This window comes from Xenopus laevis, chromosome 5L (genome assembly GCF_017654675.1).
Source record: "Xenopus laevis strain J_2021 chromosome 5L, Xenopus_laevis_v10.1, whole genome shotgun sequence".
NCBI classification, from domain to species: Eukaryota; Metazoa; Chordata; class Amphibia; order Anura; family Pipidae; genus Xenopus; species Xenopus laevis.
Window position 1 is genome coordinate 25,067,197 of NC_054379.1, and position 20,940 is coordinate 25,088,136.

General features: G+C 42.0%; 2 protein-coding genes across 3 annotated transcripts; one reads left to right on the forward strand and one right to left on the reverse strand.

Annotated features, from left to right (window-relative positions):
* The first annotated feature begins 3,190 nt into the window (after positions 1-3,190).
* rpl7l1.L (ribosomal protein L7 like 1 L homeolog) lies at positions 3,191-9,440 on the forward strand. Of its 2 annotated transcripts, none has more exon segments than NM_001095013.1 (7): positions 3,191-3,224; positions 4,745-4,850; positions 5,919-6,082; positions 7,179-7,316; positions 7,403-7,512; positions 8,219-8,429; positions 9,035-9,438. In NM_001095013.1, coding segments are annotated over 6 exon segments (741 nt in total). In that variant the 5' UTR covers positions 3,191-3,210; the 3' UTR covers positions 8,428-8,429; positions 9,035-9,438.
* Positions 9,441-13,644: 4,204 nt separating this feature from the next.
* mkks.L (MKKS centrosomal shuttling protein L homeolog) lies at positions 13,645-19,705 on the reverse strand. The gene is made up of 4 exons (XM_018262788.2): positions 18,715-19,705; positions 17,104-17,279; positions 16,472-16,582; positions 13,645-14,591 (listed from the first exon to the last, which is right to left on the reverse strand). Exons 1-4 carry the CDS (start codon positions 19,703-19,705, stop codon positions 14,151-14,153), a joined length of 1,719 nt encoding a protein of 572 aa, XP_018118277.1. The 3' UTR covers positions 13,645-14,150.
* Positions 19,706-20,940: the final 1,235 nt, after the last annotated feature.

Below are 20,940 nucleotides of genomic sequence, written 5' to 3' on the forward strand. Positions count from 1 at the left end.
CTACTTTTTTCAGCACTCCCTGTTTATATTTTAAGAGTTTAATACACTGGCACATTCTTGTTTTTCAAGAATGTATCTGATGATATCAATGGCCCATGGGATTATTTGTTAGACATAACATTCGTACCATTGCTGACTGTCAATTCATGTGCAGAACATTGTGTGATTTGTTCTCTTTACTACTTTATATTAATCTGAATGGTAAGTTGCAGGACGGAAGATTGGCATGGATGATCGTCGGCGATTCCCAGGGATGTTACTGCACATGTGCTGCAATGTCACCGAACGCTGCAAACGCAAAGGACTTTTGGCAGAACTGAAAGCTCATTGTGCATGAACAGTGAGCATTATATATGGGGGCATAGCAAAAACCAGGGGAATGCTTTTAAATGCCCGGGGGCTGGGGGAAGTGATGGATATGGGTATTCCCCAAAAAACAGGAAAGTGCTGTAGACAGCTCTGTATTCATTCTCTAGCTAGTTCTTTATCTATATATATATATATATATATATATATATATATATATATATATATATATATATATATATATATATATATATACAGGGGTGGTGTGCCACAGGGCCCATGAGTTACCAGGGGCTGCAAAAAGCCACTCCTGGTAACTTTAAGAGCGGAATCTTCAAACTGTAAGTGTTAGTCTTCTAATGCAGAGAACACAACTAAGCTGTCTGCAGTAGCTTCAGGGCAGGGTTGGCTGGTTGGTGGGTTTATAGCCGAATTGGGCTGTTTTAAAAACATAGTGGTAGTTTTAAAAGTCCAAACTGGCCAACGCACGGATTTGGGCTACATTTGGAAGTTGCAGCCTCAGGGGCTCCCTACACCCTTCCCCGGGCACCCAGCCGCAAACTATTCTGTGCCACGATACCTCCTGCACCCCCTCCGCATGCTCGCGATAGTACGTTTTTCCGGGGGTGCAGTGGATAAAAGAGGGAGGGAGAAGCAAGTATGGCTGGGCCCTGGTGATCATGCCTGCTGCCTCCGGCTTAACAGAGAGTCAGGCCCGGATTTGTGCAGAGGCCGCCAGGGCCTAGGGTGGCAGGATTTTAGGGGGCGGCATGCTGCCCAACCACTCCTACACCGACATTGGTTCAGAAACACTGGGGATGCACAGGAGACAACGGGCCTAGGGGTGCCTGCTATGTAAATCCGGCCCTGCAGAGAGCAGCTCAGCCACACCTCCTACTGATGTGGATGTGCTGGGAAGACGCAGTTGGGGAGCATTATGTGCACACGCAGGCAGGCCAACCATCAGCATCAAGGTGACGCGTCTCACATCTACACCAGCACCTCACTGCTCCTTCAATGAATACAGTCAGGCTGGGCGGATACTGCCCTGTTGCAGGTTCCTACACTACTCGAGCGATGTGGGTGCTGGTGGGTTAGCTGCCTAATCATTGCTTAGTTGTACTAATATAGATAGAGAGCCCTGGGGGCCCACCAAAGCCAGGCCCACCAGGGTGTTAGCCGGTACCCTGGTAGGCCAGTCCGACCCTGAATTTGGGCAAATTGGGATATTTTTAGGCTACTTTTAAAATGGCTTCTGGCTACTTTTTGAGTCTTTGGCTGGTTTTGTAAATGTAAACCTGGCAACCCTACATCAGGGTGGCAGATAGGGTTGCCATCCGGCCGGTATTTTACCGACCTAGCCGGTAAAACACCTGCCAAGGCCAGGGCCGGTATTACAAATTTACCGGCAATGCAATGCCGGTAATTTATAATACGCTTTAAAAAAAGCCCCAATTCGCGCAGAATTTACCTTTTTTTCAGTGTTCTTGACATCGGGATGATGTTGCTCCGCCCTTTCGTGGCACGCTATGTAGCCCCACCCCCTTTTGCATCATGGCCTGCCCCTTTTTGTGCCTGCCCCCCACCGGCCGGTAATTTTTTTTAGTAAATGGCAACCCTAGTGGCAGAGGGGTCGGGATCGCCCCCGTATATATCTCTTTCTCTCTATAAGAAGTGGTCGTGTCCTTCTTTTTGGAAACCCCCCCCTCCCAGTCAGTATTTGTACAGTATGTATTTTGTATAGTTGATGACAATGCCATTGCACTGCGCAGCGCTACGGAATATGTTGGCGCTTGATCACTGCCTGCCCTGTTTTCTGCCATTGCTACTTAGTCCTTGAGGTATTGTTATCAAAGAAGTGGAGTTAGATATTTTAAAGGAGACATTTTGTGTAAAAAATAAGAACGTACCAGTGCATTATACTCATTTGGATAGATAGAAGAATTGTGCTTTAAAAAAGTAGTGTTTCAATCTGATTTATTATATATTTCTGCAAAAACCCTAATAATCCCTCCCTTCTCTTCCACTTCCTGCTCCCTGAATTCCCAGGCTGTGCAGGGGAGCCGGCGTCTCTCAGATCACTGCACTGTAGGACAGGAACCAATCAGCAGCTAGCAGGACCTGAAGCCTGTCTGTGCTTGTGTGACTGCAGGGCTGTGATTGGCTCTCCCTCCAACTGTACATCTGGCAGGGACCGTTAGGACACGCCCACCCCTCATTTGGAACCCAGACATGGACCAGTGAACATCTATAGGGAGCTCCAATAAAGGGGCGATTTTTAAAGATAATATAAATTTTTAGCTCCATGTAAAAGCAACACCATATATTACTTATAATTGCCTACAAAATTAGGGGTTTTTCATTTATCCTGTTTGTCTCCTATAAAAGAGAATTTATCTCTGGGTGAAAGTTTATCCTTTGATAAATAATACGCTTTTCAAAATCCCAATGAATCCCAATGAAATGAATGGAGAGTGGAGGAATTTCACTCTAGCGACTGTGGTGATCGCTAACTTCACACTTAATAAATAAATAAATAAATAAATAAACCCCCTTGTGTCTCTCGCTCTTTATTTGTGGAGGGGGAGGGGCTTGTCGTAACTACAGGTAGGGGAAACACCTGCCCACTGATGAAAGCCTGAGGGAATATCATATACTGGCACAACCGCAAGAAAAAGCGGTATTTCTTAAATAAAACAAAAGAGAAAACTGAAAAAGCTGCTGCCGAAAGTTAATCTTTGGATACCGAACCAGCCAATAGGAAACCTGCAGCGTCCGCTAGTGGGTGGTACCATGTAAACGGCCGCTTACTGGTGCCAACCGCAACATGGCGGTTTAACGGCAACAGAGCGGAAGTTACGCAGAAGGAACTTCCTATTTGGCCAGTTTATCGGAAGGAGCGACATGGAGGCTACCGAGTGAGTGTTGGACGGGGGGCGAGGGAAATCTGGGTCCATCCGATGGCGTGAAGGAACGGGCAGAGGGATAGAGGTTCGGGGGTGATGTGTGGAGGTGTCGGCAGTATCACGTGGGTTGTATTGTTATGTGCAGTGAATTATCCAACCCTGTGCTCACTCGCCTTTTAATCTCCCCCAATATAAACACACAGGGCTCGTCCTAACCCCATTCCTAAAGTATTCCACTCCCCTCTAACGCATGGCATCGTCTTAATCGCCCCTATACTTATCCCAATTCTGGTTTCGCCACTAGACTCATCGACTCCTCTACACTCGCCTCGATCTTAATATATACACACAACCGGGCTCCTCCTGTTCCTCTATACTCGCCTCATATCCCTGACACAAACACTGGGCCCATTCCCTCCCAACTAATGTCTCTCCTTACACATATTATTAAACACGTGTATCACGTGGCACATAGTAATTGCCGGACAATACCAAGACCGTAGATAATGTGGGGGAGTAAATGCCCGGAAGAGCTTACAATCCATAGAGGGGGGGATAAGTGTGACTGAAGGTAGAGTAGTATGTGGCTGTGCAGGAGGTTATGTTGGATATTATGTTAATGGCCTTTAGTGAGAAGCTCATGAATCAGCAGCAGGTGAAGATTAAAGAACAACAAAACCTTATAAAGTAACTCTTATTATAATGGCAGCCTTTGGTATAATTGAAACTTCTTTAAAGCAGGCTCTCAAAAAGGCAGACTTCCACCGGGCAAAGGTTTTCAAAGTGAAAAGTAATTTATTGTATCCATATCCTCATGCGTTTTGTGTTAAACACTAATAGGCATATGATTAATTGTTTGTTAACGAGTAAGGATACAATAAATGACTTTTCACTTTGAAAACCTTTGCCCGGTGGAAGTCGCCTTTTTGAGAGCCTGCTTTAAAGTAGTTTTGGTTGTCTGCTCCCTATGCTGAGGGCTCGGGGCCACTTCCCAAATGTGGCGAGTTATTACTTTACTAACTTGGAGACCCGCTACCTCATACTTTCTATAATGTACGGGACTGAGTTAATTGCTGACATTCTGTATAATATACACCACCAACAGGGAGCGAAGAGTTGGCTGACATCACCCAAATAAATATCGGTGTCTTACTGCCCCCTGGTTAGTTGGGAGAGCCGCGTAAACACTCATTTATACAAAGCTATAACATGTGGGCGGAAACCCAACTATCCAGACCAAACCCATAGAGGGATAACCTGCAAACTTAATGCCTTTATTGGGTTGTGTGTCTGTGTGTTTGCTCACTAAAAGTTGAAGTATAACAACACTTGGGGCACTTACACAGAAACATTTGGTTATCCATTTCCCTGTGTTGTCTTGTTTCATTCATGTGATGCTTCCAGTTGCTGCAGTGAGTACGGGCATCGGAAAGCAGAGGAACACGTGGCCAAACACTTGCGTGTAAGAGCCCAAAATGCCCCAGGAGGAAGCGACAAGCCGCCCCCTTCATTTCCTTTGTTTTTTACTTTAGGCCCCGAAAACTTCTGCGCGTGCCAGAGAACTTGTTAAAGAAAAGGAAGAAGTATCTGGGTCTGAAAGCAGCGGAGGCCAAGAGAGCTTTAGAGGAGAAGCGAAAGGTAACACTTGGTTGCTACTCATTTACTGATGGGCTTGTTGGTCACTTAATTTCTTTTCATCCATTAGATCCAAACTCGGCCAGCAAATTTGAATGTGTGGGCTGGGTTTCTCTATACACAGACATCTCATAATATTTGGTTCCAATAGTGACAGATGACATTTTAAAAGTCACATGTATTAAAGGGGAACTATCGCAAAATGTAATGTATTGTGCACAATATATAAATGTCATAAAAATCCTGCACTGCTTGTGAAATAATCAAGTTAATGTTCACTATCCCCCCACTCTTAGCAATCTGTCTCTCTACATGCAGCCTTTGTGTCGATTAACTGGCAATCATTATTTGTCTCTGACTCCTATATGAAGAAAGATTGCTGGAAGGATGCAGTGGAGTAACTTGAAACCTGCCCAACTGCTAGTTTATCCAGAGCAATGCAGGAATCTTCCTGATTCCAAGATACACTTGTACCAGTCCCCGGACCAACTTGCACTAAGAGCTATTTTCACTAATTCTGTATTTCTTCACTTGCATCCAACCCATCCTTGTACCTATCTAATGTATCTGCCAGTACAACTGACTTAGGGAGAGAATCCCACAACTTCCCAGCTCTTCCTGTAAACAAGCCTTTCCCATCATAACTTGGAAGCTCTTCTCCTCTAATCTGATTGTCTTATTTATGTCTGCTGGGATGATCTACTGGTGAATAAAGCATCCGTTTTTGTATGGTCCCCTTATATATTTATATATAGTGATCATATCCCCCTTAACTGCCTCTTCTCCAATGTGACCAATCCCAACCTGGTCAGCTATTCCCCATAACTGATCCCTTCCATTCCCTTTATCAGTTTAGTTGTTCTTCTCTGCACTTTCTCTTTTTCATTACTGCCCCTTATATATTTATATATAGTGATCATATCCCCCTTAACTGCCTCTTCTCCAGTGTAACCAATCCCAACTTGGTTAGTCTTTCCCCATTTTTTCCCTTGATAAAGCAGTGGGGGGGGGGACTTGCTGCACCTTTCTATATTTGAAAATGCTCACACCAAACATTTCTCTGTTCCACAGATACAGCCTGGAAAGCAAATCAAGTTCAAACGATTGGAATCCTTTGTGCGAGACTCCCACAGGAAACTAAGGGACGATGTTCGTCTGAAGCGGATGAGAATTTATCAGAAGAAAATTCCTGGCATTGATAAACACGGGCTGGCATTTGTGGTGCGCATTACAAAGTAAGTATTCTCTTACAGAATTTAACTCGGTTGTCTTACCCTTGAAAGAAATTTTCTGTTCTCTTTAAAGTGGCCCACGTGACCCTGAATAATGACTTAAAGAGTGATAATTTGCAATTCGTTTCAATTATTTGTTGTTTTTAAGTGCCTTCTGTTTTTATTCAGCAGCTGGTTGTCAGGGTCCGAATTACCCTAGCAACCATGCATTGATTTGAATCTGAAGATGAGTAATAAAAAGTAGCAATAAATGTGTAGCCTTACAGAGCATTTGTTTTTTAGATGGGGTCAATGACTCCAATTTGAAAGCGGAGTCAGAAAAAGAAGGCAAATAATTAAAAAACGATAAAAAAAAAGAAATAACGAAGGACAATTGAAAAGTTGCTTAGAATTAGCCATTCTGTAACATGCTAAAAGTTAACTTAAAGGACCAGTAACAGTAATTTTTTTTTTTTAAATCAGTTTCTTTTTAACTAAAAAAAATACACCAACACAGTTTTGTTTTTTTCGTTAAAAAGAAACAATTTTTTTTAAAAAAAATTAGTTACTAGTCCTTTAAAGGAGAAGGAAAGGTAAAAACTAAATAAGCCTTATCAGAAAGGTCCATCTAAATATACCAGTAAACCCCCCCCAAAGTAGTGCTGCTCTGAGTCCCCTGTCAAAAGAAACACTGCATTTCTTTCCTTCTATTGTGTACACATGGGCTTCTGTATCAGACTTCCTGCCTTCCAGCTTAAATCTCATTGCCCTGGGCAAGAGCATGCTCAGTTTGCTCCTCTTTCCCCTCCCTTCTCTACTGTAATCTGAGCCCAGAGCAGGGAGAGACTCAGGCAGGAAGTGATGTCACACCACATTAATACTGCAGCTGCTATCCTAAACAAACAGAGAGCTTCTAGAGCTTTTTACTCGGGTATGGTAAAGCATTCTGCAGAATAAATATAGCATTCTAGTTTGCACTATTGCAGCTAATCTATTGGCAATAAAATACCTCTGTAGCTTTCCTTCTCCTTTAAAGATGAACCACCCTTGTAAGACCCTCCCAGAATTGCTTTGGAGACCTCTTTTATTTTACCCCTCTCTTTCTTTTTTTCCTGTACAGAATCGATGGAGTCAGCAAAGCAGTCCAGGACGCCTTAAAGAAACTTCGCTTGGGGAAGATTTTTGCAGGAGCTTTTGTGAAGGTGACCCCATCGACCGAAAACTTGATTCGAGTCGTAGAACCGTACGTTGCTTGGGGGTGAGTGTCGCACTTCGTGTAAGGAAATACAGGGTGTTAGAGTTCGTGTTGTACAGTCTTAAAACTTTTTTTTATTGCTCACACAGGTTCCCAAATCTTAAATCCATCAGAGAGCTGGTTTTAAAAAGAGGGCATTTCAGAAAGAATGGCCGACGAGTGGCACTGACTGACAACAATGTTATTGAAGAGCAACTAGGTAACGCTGTCCATTGTAGAAGAGGGGCTGGGCCTCATATATGAATTAAAGGGGATGTATTGTCTAAAATTAAAATCCCCCTTTTCCTTTGGGGAACGGATATGTCTTTTTCTAATTGCAATCCATTATTTTCTATCAGCTGGTTTTCATTGCGCTTCAGTTTAAAGTTGAGCGCAATCCCCCACATACCTGCACTTTCAGCTGCGAGCAAAAACCTTCTCGGCCCGTGTCTGTCTCTGCTGTTCGACCCACCAATCTCTTCTGCTGTTCCCGCCCGCCTACCAATGAAAAACGAGTAGGCAGTCAAGCAGCAATGGGAGTGATGGTCTGCAATCAAGACTTCCTACTCATTTTTCATGGATTGCAATTATAAAAAGGCTTATATCCGTTCCCAAAGGCAAAGGTGGTTTTTAATTTTAGACAATACATCCCCTGGGAGAGACTCTGGGTAAAGTAACACTCATAGAGGAGGGTTGTGTAGGGGCTGGGCAATGCACACTGGTGGTTTAGGGGCTGTGTAATGTACACTCATAGAATTGAGACTGGGTAATTATATAGGTTCATTCATTAGGGGAGACGGTGGATTAATCTGTTATCGATTGCAGCAACACAGCTGTCATTTGGCCACAAAGTGCAGGCCTGTTGGGAATTGGGGTAAAAAGTAAATGACTTCCCCAGTAATCAAAAAACCTGGTTCTCTTTGCAGGAAAGTTTGGCATCATCTGTTTGGAGGATGTGATCCATGAATTATACACAACAGGGGAACATTTTTCAGAAGTGAACAGTTTCTTGTGTCCTTTCCGGCTCTCTGTTTCTCGTCACGCAGCTGTCAATAGGAAGGGATACCTCTCAGAGGTGGGCGATCCGGGGAACAGAGGGGCAGGAATTAACCAGCTTATCCGCCAGCTGAATTAGAGGTAAGAATTTAAACTTTGCAGTCGACTATACACCCTTTGCGGGCTTCCGGCATTCATTTTTCCGCCCCTTTTGCCCCGTCCAATCGGCAGTGCAGGTCTATATATAGAGGGGAGGAGGCGGGTTTGGGTTGAGTCAAGCTTTTCTCAACCCGCACATTGTCTAAGTTTGGCTTTTTACTTTACTGTGCATGCTGCTGCTCGGGCCAGAACAAAAAATATATGAAAAAACACAAGGAAGATGGCGACGAGGAGCTTCTTCAGAAATACCCAGAGCCACTGCAATATTTACCAAACCGAGGCATCGGCCCGGAGGTATACGGCGAAAAATTATAATCACTGGGGTGTGCCTAGCACTGAAATTTGGCACCCCCAGTGATTTAACCTTTTGTTCTGCTTTAAAGACATTGAAACAAAGCCATCCTTCCTATAGATTGTGATTGTATCAACAAAGAATATTCAGGAGAGGGTCAAATGTAACAAAATTAGCAAGATTAACAGCAAGAGGGGTAAATGGAGAGACAAGAACAAATCTGTTGTAATTGAGATCAGCAGACACAAGATTCAGGCTTATTTGATTTTTTTTTTTTTCCTCTCTTCAACCACAGGCCAAGCTCTGACACTGCTGCATTCGACTCACCACTTTGACTTTATTATCAGCAAACAAAACATTTCCATTGAGAGTCACTGGCAGTATCACTGGAGGCAGATACAGCAGCTCTCTCTGTAAACAACATGAGTCTGATTCCTTGGCCAATAATGTGCAGGTCTCGGCCACCAGTTCACACATTCTCCTTGTGTTGGAGCTCAAAGGACTGCAAAGTATATGGACGGCCAAGATCTCGCTACCCAAACAGCCACATAGTTGGGCTAACTTGTCAGTGTGTCCTATTCTTGGGGGGGACATCCGTTTCACTCACATCTGAAGTTCCCAACTCTAACCCTGCATTTAATATTTTGGAACTTTTTCTTTTTAATAAAAAAATATTTTCACAAGCGCTCTGTACAGTCAAACAGTCTCTAGAGTGAGTTTGTCATCTACTGGAACGCCACTAAAGCGTGTGTGCTTCCTAGACAGTGAGGACCACACGTTGTGCAATTGTATAGCATACACTTAACATCTGCCGTAAATATATTAGCCAGTCTTTATTATTTATCCCACCAATGGTCTTCATGTGTAATAATCTAAAGCAACCAGTCAGCAGGTAGCATTTACTGGTCATTTACTGAATTCAGAGAGAAAGGTATATTATTCTGGACACTATTTTGAGTAATTTTGGATTTGTGCTTCCTATGATATAGCAGAGGGTACAGTGTTCATTTGTACCCTGTTACCCCAATGTATCTATATAATATAATTTGTGCAATAGGGAGCTCAGGTCCCATATCTGTGTTTCATTTTATTCACATATAACTTTATACTTTCAGCTACAGCAGAGGGTACTGTGCTTATTTGTGCCCTGGGTACCCCTGGAACTGTAGCAGGGTGACTGTTACCCCAATGATTCTATATATCTGTAACCTTGTTATGAGCTAAGGGGGCCCAGCCTGAAGGTCAGTTAGGGTGAGATTTGGGGTGAGTGCTTATTTGTGCCCTGGGTACCCCTGGAACTGTAGCAGGGTGACTGTTACCCCAATGTTTCTATATATCTGTAACCTTGTTATGAGCTAAGGGGGCCCAGCCTGAAGGTCAGTTAGGGGGAAATTTGGGGTGATGGCTTATTTGTGCCCTGGGTACCCCTGGAACTATCGCAGAGTGACTGTTACCTCAATTTTCTATCTACATAGTAAGTAAGGTTGAAAAAAGACACGCGTCCATTAATTTCAACTTTTTATAACCTAACTGCCAGTTGATCCAGAAGAAGGCAAAAAAACCCCCATCTGAAGCCTCTCCAATTTGCCTCAAATCTATATCTGTAACCTTGTTATGAGCTAAGGGGCCCAGCTTGAAGGTCAGTTAGGGGGAGATTTGGGGTGAATGCTTATTTGTACTTACCTCCCCCAACATTTTGGAAATAAAAAGGACAAAAAGATTAGCCACATGGAATGTGGTGAAACTTTTTTGACCATGCCTGTTTTGTTGGATTGGATTTTGGGATCTTTGGGCTATTCGTGGCACAGCACTCAATACAGACCTGGTGATTCTGTAGTAGAAATTGGTACATGGGCTCAGGAATGCTCCTCAAATCCACTGCACCCATAAATGTAAGTTACACCTCTACCATGCAAAGAAGAACCAACTTCTTTGGGCCCAAGGTAATTTAACATGGACTGAGGCCAAGTGGAAAACGGTCCTGTGCTTTGACTAAGCAGAACTTGAATTTCTTTTTGGAAGTCATGCCCCCCCCCGTCCTCTAGGCTGAAGAGAAAGAGACCATATGGCTTATCGGCACATAGCACAGAAGCCAGCAGAATCCATGATGATATGGGGTTGCATTCGTGCCCATGGCGTGGGGAGCTTGCACATCCATGATGCTTTGGGGATTCAGTAGTGCATATGGCATGGGGAGCTGGTGCAACAGTGATGGTAGGGGGTACATTAGTGCACATGGCATGGGGAGCTTGTGGATCCTACATCTGTTCTATTTCTGCTTGGCCCTGTCTGCCTATTGTACCCCATACACTTTTATTCACTTTTCAGTTTGTAGATTAAATTAATGCTCTTGTGTGTCTAAACTAAGTCCTATGTGGCTTTTCTGCTCTATATCCATCATTTGTGATACATTCACTGTTATTTATACCAAATTTATTCTGTTTATTCACTATTAAAAAAGTGAACATGATAAATTGCATCATATATGCATTTAATAACGCAATGCTTTAGTGCCAACGTGACAAAGGAAAGTATTTGCTGGTTATTTATATTTAGCCAAGATCATAGGCTTCCACGGCCCCTCCCTGGACTTGTACTAAAGGGTATTCTCTTGCCATATGTATACAGTTAGGCCCATAAATCTTTGGACAGAGACACCTTTTTCTAATTTTGGTTCTGTACATGACCACAATGAATTTTAAATGAAACAACTCAGATGCAGTTGAACTGCAGACTTTCAGCTTTAATTCAGTGGGTTGAACAAAAAGATTGCATAAAAATGTGAGGAACTAAAGGCTTTTTTAGGGGCTCAAAAGTAATTGGACCATTGACTCAAAGGCTATTTCATGGGCAGGTGTGGGCAATTCCTTTGTCTATCAATGAAGCAGATAAAAGCCCTGGAGTTGATTTGAGGGGGTGGCGCTTGTATGTGGAAGATTTTGCTGTGATAAAACAAAATGCTTCTTAAAGGAGCTCCATGCAGGCGAAACAAGCCATCCTTAGGGCTCTTACTGACGAGTGGTTGAAGCTGCGCTCCCCTGCGTTCCGTTTTTCAGCGTTCAGCCGCAGGGGAGCGCAGGAATAGATGCATTTAGCTTTTTTCAATGGGGCTGTACTCGCACAGGCGCCTGTAGGTGCCGAACGCAGGAAAAATGCAGCATGTTGCATCTCAACCTGCGTTCGGCACCTACACGTGCCTGTGTGAGTACAGCCCCATTGGAAAAAACATAATGCGTCTATTCCTGCGATACCCTGCGGATGAACGCAGAAAAACGGAACGCAGGGGAGCGCAGCTTCAACCGCTCGTCAGTAAGAGCCCTTATGCTGCAGAAACTTAAGGAAATTGCTACAATATTAGGAGTGGCAAAATCTACAGTTTGGTACATCCTGAGAAAGAAAGAAAGCACCAGTGAACTCAGCAATGCACAAAAACCTGGACGTCCATGGAAGACAACCGTGGTGATCTCAGAATCTTTTCCATGGTGAAGAGAAACCCCTTCACAACAGCCTAACAAGCGAACAACACTCTACAGGAGGTAGGCGTATCGATATCCAAGTCTACCATAAAGCAACATTATAGAGCAATAATGGAACTTTACTTTCTATACCTTTTCTGCATAGTGGTACAACACAAAGACAATGGGTTTAAGTTACACAATTGAGCTGCAGCCTATGAACATGTTCTTCAATAAGCTGGACTCTATATGCACCAATCGAAAAGGTTCAGGTACTACCCCCCCACCCTGCCACCAGATTTAGCTGGCAAGCATCCAACCGTATTTTCTTCCATGCACTTTTTAATTTACCATATAGGCACCTGATGGTCACCCTGAGCATGGAACCCCAAGTGTAGTAAATACATACCCTGCTTACAACGGCCTTCTTGTTCACACGGGTTTGAAGGACAACTTCTAGTAAGCATCTGGGAGGTTTCATATAGCTTCCACTTCCTGATAATTCAGCCTCCAAACACTTCAGTATTATTGAGCACCTGTTTATGCATTTGTATTACTTTCTGACTCCTCTGGAATACTCATAGGTTTTAATTTTCACAATTGCCTTCCAACGACATGTCTACTGATACCTTGCCTGCATGGCTTCTAACCAATAAAGACAGAGTTTCTTTAACTCTTCAAATGTGGAGGTTCCCAAACTTTTTTTTATACCCATGAGACTTATTCAGATATAAAAAGAGTTGGAGAGCAACACAAGCTTAAAAAATGTTCCTGGGTGATGCAAAAGAAGTGTTGTGATTGGCTATTTGTGTAGCCTCTATGTGGACTGGCTGTCTACAGCAGGCTCTGTTTGGCAGTAAGGGTCAGGGTACACGCTCAGATTCGTGGGGGATTAGTCCCTGAAATCTCCTCGGATCTTTTCGTTTTCCGATGTCGCCCGAAGTATCCTCAAGAGGCAACTTCGGAAAACTAAGCGCTCAGAGTGCCATCCCACCAGCGTTTTACATTCTAGCCGGCAGAGGCAGTTCGGGGAGATTAGTTCCCCTGAAGAAGACGTGATTTGTCGATGGGTGACTGATCTCCCCGAATCTGAACGTGTGCCCTGACCCGTAACCTGTTTTTTATGCAACCAAAACTTGCCTCCAAGTCAGCAATTTAAAAATAAGCTCCTGCTTTGTGGCCACTGGGAACAACATCCAAGGGGTTGGAGAGGAACATGTTGTTTACGATCTACTGGTTGGGGATAGCTGTTCAAATTAAATGCATTGTATCCTGAATATCTCAAGACTTACCTTAGCTAAATACTTCTCCTAAGTACAATATAACAGTAGTCCCTTGAAGAGATGCTAAGAGACAACACTTTGTTAAACACCAACAACACTGCGATGCACCAGAATGTCCAATAACTACAGCTAAAAAAATAATACGGACACCGCCAGATGGGACCTCGTAATTTATTAATATTTATTTGCATCTTTAATTAAAATGGCATTGTCAAGTCTAATTTGGGTTATTTAAATACAGGATAGTTTTGCCACCATCATGTCTTTATGCAGCTTAGTCGCCATCAAGTACCAGGTAATGTCTTATTATTACTGAGAAAAAGGTTCTGGTAATAAATTAACCTTTCTAAGCATTAAATAAACCCAATAGGCTGGTTTTGCTTCCAATAAGGATTAATTATATCTTAGTTGGGATCAAGTACAAGCTGCTGTTTTATTATAACAGAGAAAAAGGAAATCGTTTTTAACAATGAGAATTATTTGCTTTAAAAGAACTATGGGAAAAAAAAAATAGTTTAGTTACTAGAATATATTTACCCCAACTCACAACATTTAAGTTTTAATCAGAAGAAAAATGATTTAAGGTAATTTGAGGCATCCACTGTAAAAACACTTCTTCAGCAAGGTGTGCTTTATCAATCAATCTTAATACACATATTTAAGAAATTGGTACTTAATTATGGTCTTCAATTACATATGAAAGGTCCAAAATTAAACTGGCAGTATTAACAGCCACTTGTAAGGCGTTACATTTTGCAGCAAAACAGTCAAAAACAAGCTTGTCCGCCTTTGGGTAGGAGTGTGTCTCTGTGCTCCCCCGAGGACAGAATGGTTCGTACCAACTTCCCAGAGCATTCCACTTGAAACCTTCTCTTTTTCTGTGCATTCCACAGCCGCATTGCTGCCCACTATCTGAGCGAAGGAAATCCACAGCACTATCAGGAGCTGCAGACCAGCAATGACCCCTCTGTAAATCAATGAACATTTCTCCTCCGTCGTGTTCCAGATTTCGAGCTACGGATTCCAATGAGATGCAGAAGCCATTTGTCACCTGCTGGTACTCTGCTGCTGTGCAGTTCAGCTGTGTCAGGCAACTGCTGGGCACATGGGCACTCTGAAACACAGAACAATCACTGCGAAGCTCTAGCTATGCTCAATATGTATTAAAGGGGTGGTTCACCTTTACGTTAACGTTTAGCATGTAAGACAATGTCCTATTCCTAGCAACTTCTTGTTTTTTTTTTTTAATATAGTTTTTGAAATATTTGCCTTCCTCTTCTAAATCTTTCCAGATTTCAAATGGGGGACACTGACCCCCAGCAGCCACAAATCTATTGATATTGCGAGCTTACAATGTTATTATTATTGCTACTTTTAATTTCTTATCTTTCTATTCAGTCTCCCTCCTATTCATATTCCAGTCTCTCATTCAAACCACTTCCTGGTTGCTAAGGCAAACAAGACCCTAGCAACCAGATAGCTGCTGAAATTCCAAACTGGAGAGCTGCTGAACAAAACACTAAATAATTGAAAAGGGGAGGTCCTCCCCTTTTCCCTAAATTTATTTTAGTCTGTATAGAAGAGGTCAATGTATTAGGGTACAACTACATGAGTGTCATCAATGCGATTCCGGCGGATCCGACGCGGTTCGTCAAAACACAGGTGTCAAGTCGGATGCAACGGAAAATAAGGTAAGATAAAGCAATGTCCGTTGGTGTCGCAGCATTCATCTGACTCGACCGTCGGATGTAGAGTGCAGTGTCTGCATGAGACAGTCGCTTCGCATCGGATGAACGCTGCGACACCATCCGACATTTTTATTTCTTACTTTATTTTCCGTCGCATCCGACTTGACGCCTGCGTTTTGGCGCACCGCATTGTATCCACCGGAATCCCATTGAAGACGCTTGTGTAGTTATACTTGATGCCTGCATTATGCGCGCACCGCGTCGGATCCGCATTGAAGACGCTCGTGTAGTTGTACCCTTAGGGATGCACCGAATCCACTATTTTGGATTCGGCCGAACCCCCGAATCCTTCGTGAAAGATTCGGACGAATAACGAACCCTAATTTGCATATGTAAATTAGGGGTGGGAAGGGGAAAACATTTTTTACTTCCTTGTTTTGTGACAAAAAGTCCCACGATTTCCCTTCCCGCCCCTATTTTGCATATGCAAATTAGGATTCGGATTCAGTTCGCCAGGCAGAAGGTTTCGGCCGAATCCTGCTGCGAAAGGCCAAATCCTGGTTCAATCCGGAACCGAATCCTGAATTCGGTGCATCCCTATAAAGTATAACATGTACAATATGGCATATTACATATGCTTTCTGAAAAAAAAAATGGAAAAATCTAAAAGAATTTAAAAAATAAATAACTGAAAAATCACAAAATGTTAAAACCAATTGCAAATTGTCTCAGAATATCAATGTCTATATCATGCTAAAAAATAACTTAACGGCGAACAATCCCTTTAACTGCTTCTATGGTCAAAATGTTGGTTATAATGGTTTAGAAAATCTAACCTGGCACTTATATACAATTAAAGGCAGCTAAGTGAAAATGCTGACAGCCAACACAGACAGACAATACAGACCTATATTCTAGACTAGACCATTATCAGTGATGCTCCAGGATAGAAAATATGGGTGCACTATAGGTTACAAATGCTTTACTTTAGACAGCAGTGGAGCATGATAAGTAAGATGCTCCTTGAAACAGGGAGAGAAAATTATGACTTATTTATTTATGTATGTTATTTGCTAATTATAGTTCTAAACAGCTGAGGCATGATATAATTGGTGCACTATCCTGTGTGCAACAGTAACCATAAGCCCAATAAAATGTGGGAAGGGAAATAAAGGGATGTATAGGGTAACTGCAAGCTGCTGAGCCATCTCTAATTAGGGTGTCCAAGCTCATGTCTCCAACAAGCCACTGGCTTTTGAGGGGCGCAAGAAAGTGAAACAGTTCTAGTCTGTAGCAAGTATTTTACCTTGTATCTCAGCATTGCTGCCAAGTGTGTTTCTGTGCAGCCACCACCAAGCAACACCCATGGGTTCTTCAGAGTGAGCTGCAATACACGTTCTGCTGCCTCGCAGGTCCGCTGTGATCAAAATAAACCTGTTCTTATTCTGTAAACTCATTATTCAAAGCAAAACAAGTTCACAACTGTATAAACCAGCCCATATATTTAATGCAGACAATTTTGGAACTAACAGTAAGACAAGTGCTACTGCTGGACATTTCAGTGATTTCTAATTGGTCTCCAGTTCCAGCCTGGCACAAAAGCAGCAACATTCCTCAAGTTTCTAAATGAAAAACAGTCTGTGATAGTCAGTCAAACCTCCCGTTAGGAGGATCAGGTTTATTAAAGTACAATGTACAATAAAGGGGTGTTCAGAGAGTGATATTTGCTATTGGTTCTTGTATTTCATCTATAGGTAGCTCCAATAAAGGGGCTATTTTAAAGATAATATTAAGCAACGGCATATATTACTTATAATTGTCTACAAAATTATGTTTTTTTCATTTATCCTGTATGTCTCCTTTAAATGACACACGGTGTTGGACAGTCGATAACAATATATAGAAAAGTACTGCTGACACAATGAAACATGTACTTACCGTAAGCTCCTTTAATGACGTCTCACTTCGATTACAAAGGACAAAGCTGCACACGGAGCTGCCAGTGGGAATAAGGTGCATATAAAGCTTGGACCCTATAGACAGTTTCTGAAGGCCTTGCAGGCTGCCATAGCAAGTGTAGGGGATGGAACCAAGAGAAGCTATAGGCTGTGCACCTGTTATTGAGAAGACAGCAAAACATTTCTGTAAAACCATTTTTGTTGCCATATCAGTCGCAATTCATAAAGCAAACAGAGCACACTGGGGCTCATTTATCAACACTGGGCAAATTTGCCCATGGGCAGTTACCAATAGCAACCAATCAATGATTAGCTTTTTGAAGGCAGCTGCAAGTAGAACAATGAATGCACATACCAGTTTTTGTTTTTTGCTTAAAATATTAAGGAAAGAGAAGAATGCCCTTCTAGCGGTTCTCTGGCTGTTGCCCAAATGTACACGGACCCTTCCATGGAATCTGTTCAGTTCTCAGCTGGTCACCATGGGATATGAACTAGTGTATTACTAGTGTATTGCCAGTCCCAGAACCCTTAACATCTCTTCATTGGCCCTGTGCTCATACAGCATGTGGAGCTCTGCATTCCACAGGGAAAGGGCTGACCAAAAGTTGGAGTCACAGTCTGACGGACAGCTGAGAAACCATGAGCGTTAATACATATTCGAGGCAAAACTGTATTATTTAAAAAACAGTATAGAATTTGTAATTGACCATATTTAGAATGTTTCTTATTTTTTATGAAGGGTTTGTGCCGGAGCCGACACAAGGGTTCCAGAGACGAAAGAAGAAGAATGCTACTGCCTGCAGTAGGGGCTGAAATTGGCCTGTGGATTTAAACAGGCTGATTTTGGTTCTAGCCTAATTGCATGTCCACCTTTCCATTGGTCGTATTGTTTGTGCTCAAGCAGGTGATGGTATTTCTGTCACATGTCTCACTTACACTTATGTATTATAATAAATAAAGTACCCCCTGTTGTAAAATATGAGGCTATAAGAATCCTTCGGCCTTGTGGTTTTTAGATGGTCACTCCTCGATGACTTCTATTTTACGATATGGGCTACTTTATTCACTATATATTTATATACACACACATATATATAATATATATATAATATATATATAATATAATATAATATAATATATATATATATATATATATATATATATAATATACATAACGGGTCTTTACGTAATTTGGATCTTCATACCTTAAGTCTACAAAAAAATAAATCCAACAGGCTGGTTTTGTTTCTAATAGGGATTATTTGTATCTTAGTTGGGATCAAGTACAAGCTACTGTTTAATTATTACAGAGAAAAAGGAAGAAAATTGGATTATATGGATAAAATGGAGTCTATAGGAATGGCCATTCCGTATTTGCTCTCTGGTTAATGGGTTTCTGGAAAATGGATCCCATAACTGTATAAAAAAAAGCATTACTGTCTATTCTAAATATGTTATGTACTATGGGGTAAGAGTGTAGAGATTTTAAAAAAAAGTAATATGCTTGCTCATCACACCACTCTGTTGAAATTGAGGTTGAAACCCTTTGTACTGAAACTCAATTAAACAACAACAAAAAAACACACATTACCTGTCATCTGACTCATGGATTCCATTAAAGCTGCACCTAATCTATCCACAACAACCACGCCGTGCTCTTTAAGGTATTGCTTCAAGGATGGATGGATAACTTTTTGGCACAACAGAAAGTTGATACGATCATCGACTAATTTTCTCCCAAGGATCAATAGCTGCTCCAGCATAACTCTTTCTGTGTCAACACCACGGAGTAAGCTCAGAGTCCCTTCTCCTGTATCACCCAAGTCTCCAGACAGTGAGATGGAAAACAAGGCGAGTTTAATGTCTATAGATGGTAATCCACTGGAAGGTACAGATCTGCTCCAACAAAACTCAGGCATTTCAATGAGAAGGCCAGACACCACAGAAGATTCTAATACACTGCAACCTTCAATGGGTACAACAACACTTTTCCCTAAAACAATATTGGGCCCTGGCTTATCCGGAATGGTACAGATAAAGGCTTTGAGAATTAATGTGCTGAGGTAGTCTGCTTCTTGAGTAGTCAGCATACAAGCCGGCTTGCTAGAAACCACAGAACGTATTAAGCACAGCAATGGCTTGCTGCTATCAAAATCGACTTTTATTTTACACGCACAGTCGTCAGAACTCAGATAACAGATGCAAGTATTCAAAAGGCTCCTGCTTATGTTAATTACTGTGTGCCGTGCGATGTTAAGATTGAAAGAGCGATCGACCAAGTGGCAACATAGGTTGGCTGCAAAAAGGCCGGAATCGCCGAAACACGATATATGATTCCTTACGGAAGCTACAAGCAGCTTTGCTACTGGTTTGCTGACAGAAAAGCCATTGAATAAGGCAGAGGACTGTGACGTAGTAAGAACACAGCCGCCGGTGCCATTATGGATTTGTTTGATTCTGCCAAATGGGCCATAACATGATATAATAACTCCATGCAAAACACTGAGCGACTCCCTCACAGATTGGATGTTCAGAGGGCCCGATGTACAAACGGACGGCTTTTTAGGTTCAACTCTGGACATGGTAAAATATTAATCGGATTACCCAACAATAAATACGGTCTGTAATTATAGATTCATATTTTTATTCATATTATAAAAGGAACGTCCCACACCTGAGATCACATCAGCACACACATAAACCCCACCACCAATCGTGGAAGTTGAAGTAGCCAGTTGGGTTAGTCATTGTTTTTGGACTCTTTCAGCTGTAAAGTTGACTTTGCAGATTGTTTTGCTAGCTTCTGAATAAAGTGCGTTCCAAAATGAATGCCTAAAAAGGATATGCCAGCTACCCACAGCCAGTTCTTTCTTATCCACATCTGTTTTTTGACCATTCTCCTTGAAGGAACAAATGAATATACGAGCTATCCCTGATCTGAAAGAAACAAGACAGTAATTAGTTATGCATGCCATCTACTATGAAAGTCTGTTCATTAGCATACAATTTTACTTTTGATGCAAAGAGAGCTTATTGGGAATATTTTCGTAGCATGTAAAATAAGCACTGAACCCATTCAATATCCCATTTTAGACAAAGTACAGTAAAAAGAAGTTGAAAAGCATTTAATAAGACATGATAAATTGCTACAAATGAGATACCCTGGTGCTACTACAGGTATGGGACCTGTTATCCGGATAACTGATCTTTCCATAGGCTAGTTTTGCTTCCAATATGATTAATTATGTCTTAGTTTGGATCAAATACAAGGTACTGTTTATTATTACAGAGAAAAAGAAAATAGTTTTTGGATAAAATTGAGACTATGGGAGACGGCCTTTCCATAATTTGGAGCTTTCCGGATAACTGGTTTCTGGATAAAGGCTCCCATACCTGTATATGTTTTCTAACAGCCATGACACTAATTTCCTTTAGCTCTAGCTCAGGGGTCCCCAACCTTTTTTTACCCGTGAGCCACATTCAAATGTAAAAAGAGATGGAGAGCAATACAAGCATAAAATAGTCCCATGGGGTGCCAAATAAGGGCTGTGATTGGCCATTTGGTTGCCCCTATGTGGACTGGAAGCCTACAAGAGGCTCTACTTGGTACTATACTTAGTTTTTATGCAATTAAAACTTGCTTCCAAGCCTGGAATTCAAAAATAAGCATCTGCTTTGAGGACACAGAGAGCAACATTCAAGGGGTTGGAGAGCAACATGTTGCTCGCGAGCTACTGGTTGGGGATCACTGCTCTAGCTAGTCTCAGCAAGGTTTGGGAATTGTAATATTTCCCCTACTGTTAAAGGTGTTTTGATG

Coding starts and splice junctions, on each gene's coding strand:
- mkks.L (XM_018262788.2), bottom strand. CDS start 19,705: ATGTCCAGAGTTGAACCTAAAAAGCCGTCCGTTTGTACATCGGGCCCT. Junction 17,280..18,714: donor ATCCATGAGTCAGATGACAG/GTAATGTGTGTT, acceptor TCTCAATAACAG/GTGCACAGCCTATAGCTTCT. Junction 16,583..17,103: donor CGTCATTAAAGGAGCTTACG/GTAAGTACATGT, acceptor TTTTGATCACAG/CGGACCTGCGAGGCAGCAGA.
- rpl7l1.L (XM_018262034.2), top strand. CDS start 3,309: ATGTGTGGAGGTGTCGGCAGTATCAC. Junction 4,851..5,918: donor CTTTAGAGGAGAAGCGAAAG/GTAACACTTGGT, acceptor TCTGTTCCACAG/ATACAGCCTGGAAAGCAAAT. Junction 6,083..7,178: donor TTTGTGGTGCGCATTACAAA/GTAAGTATTCTC, acceptor TTTCCTGTACAG/AATCGATGGAGTCAGCAAAG.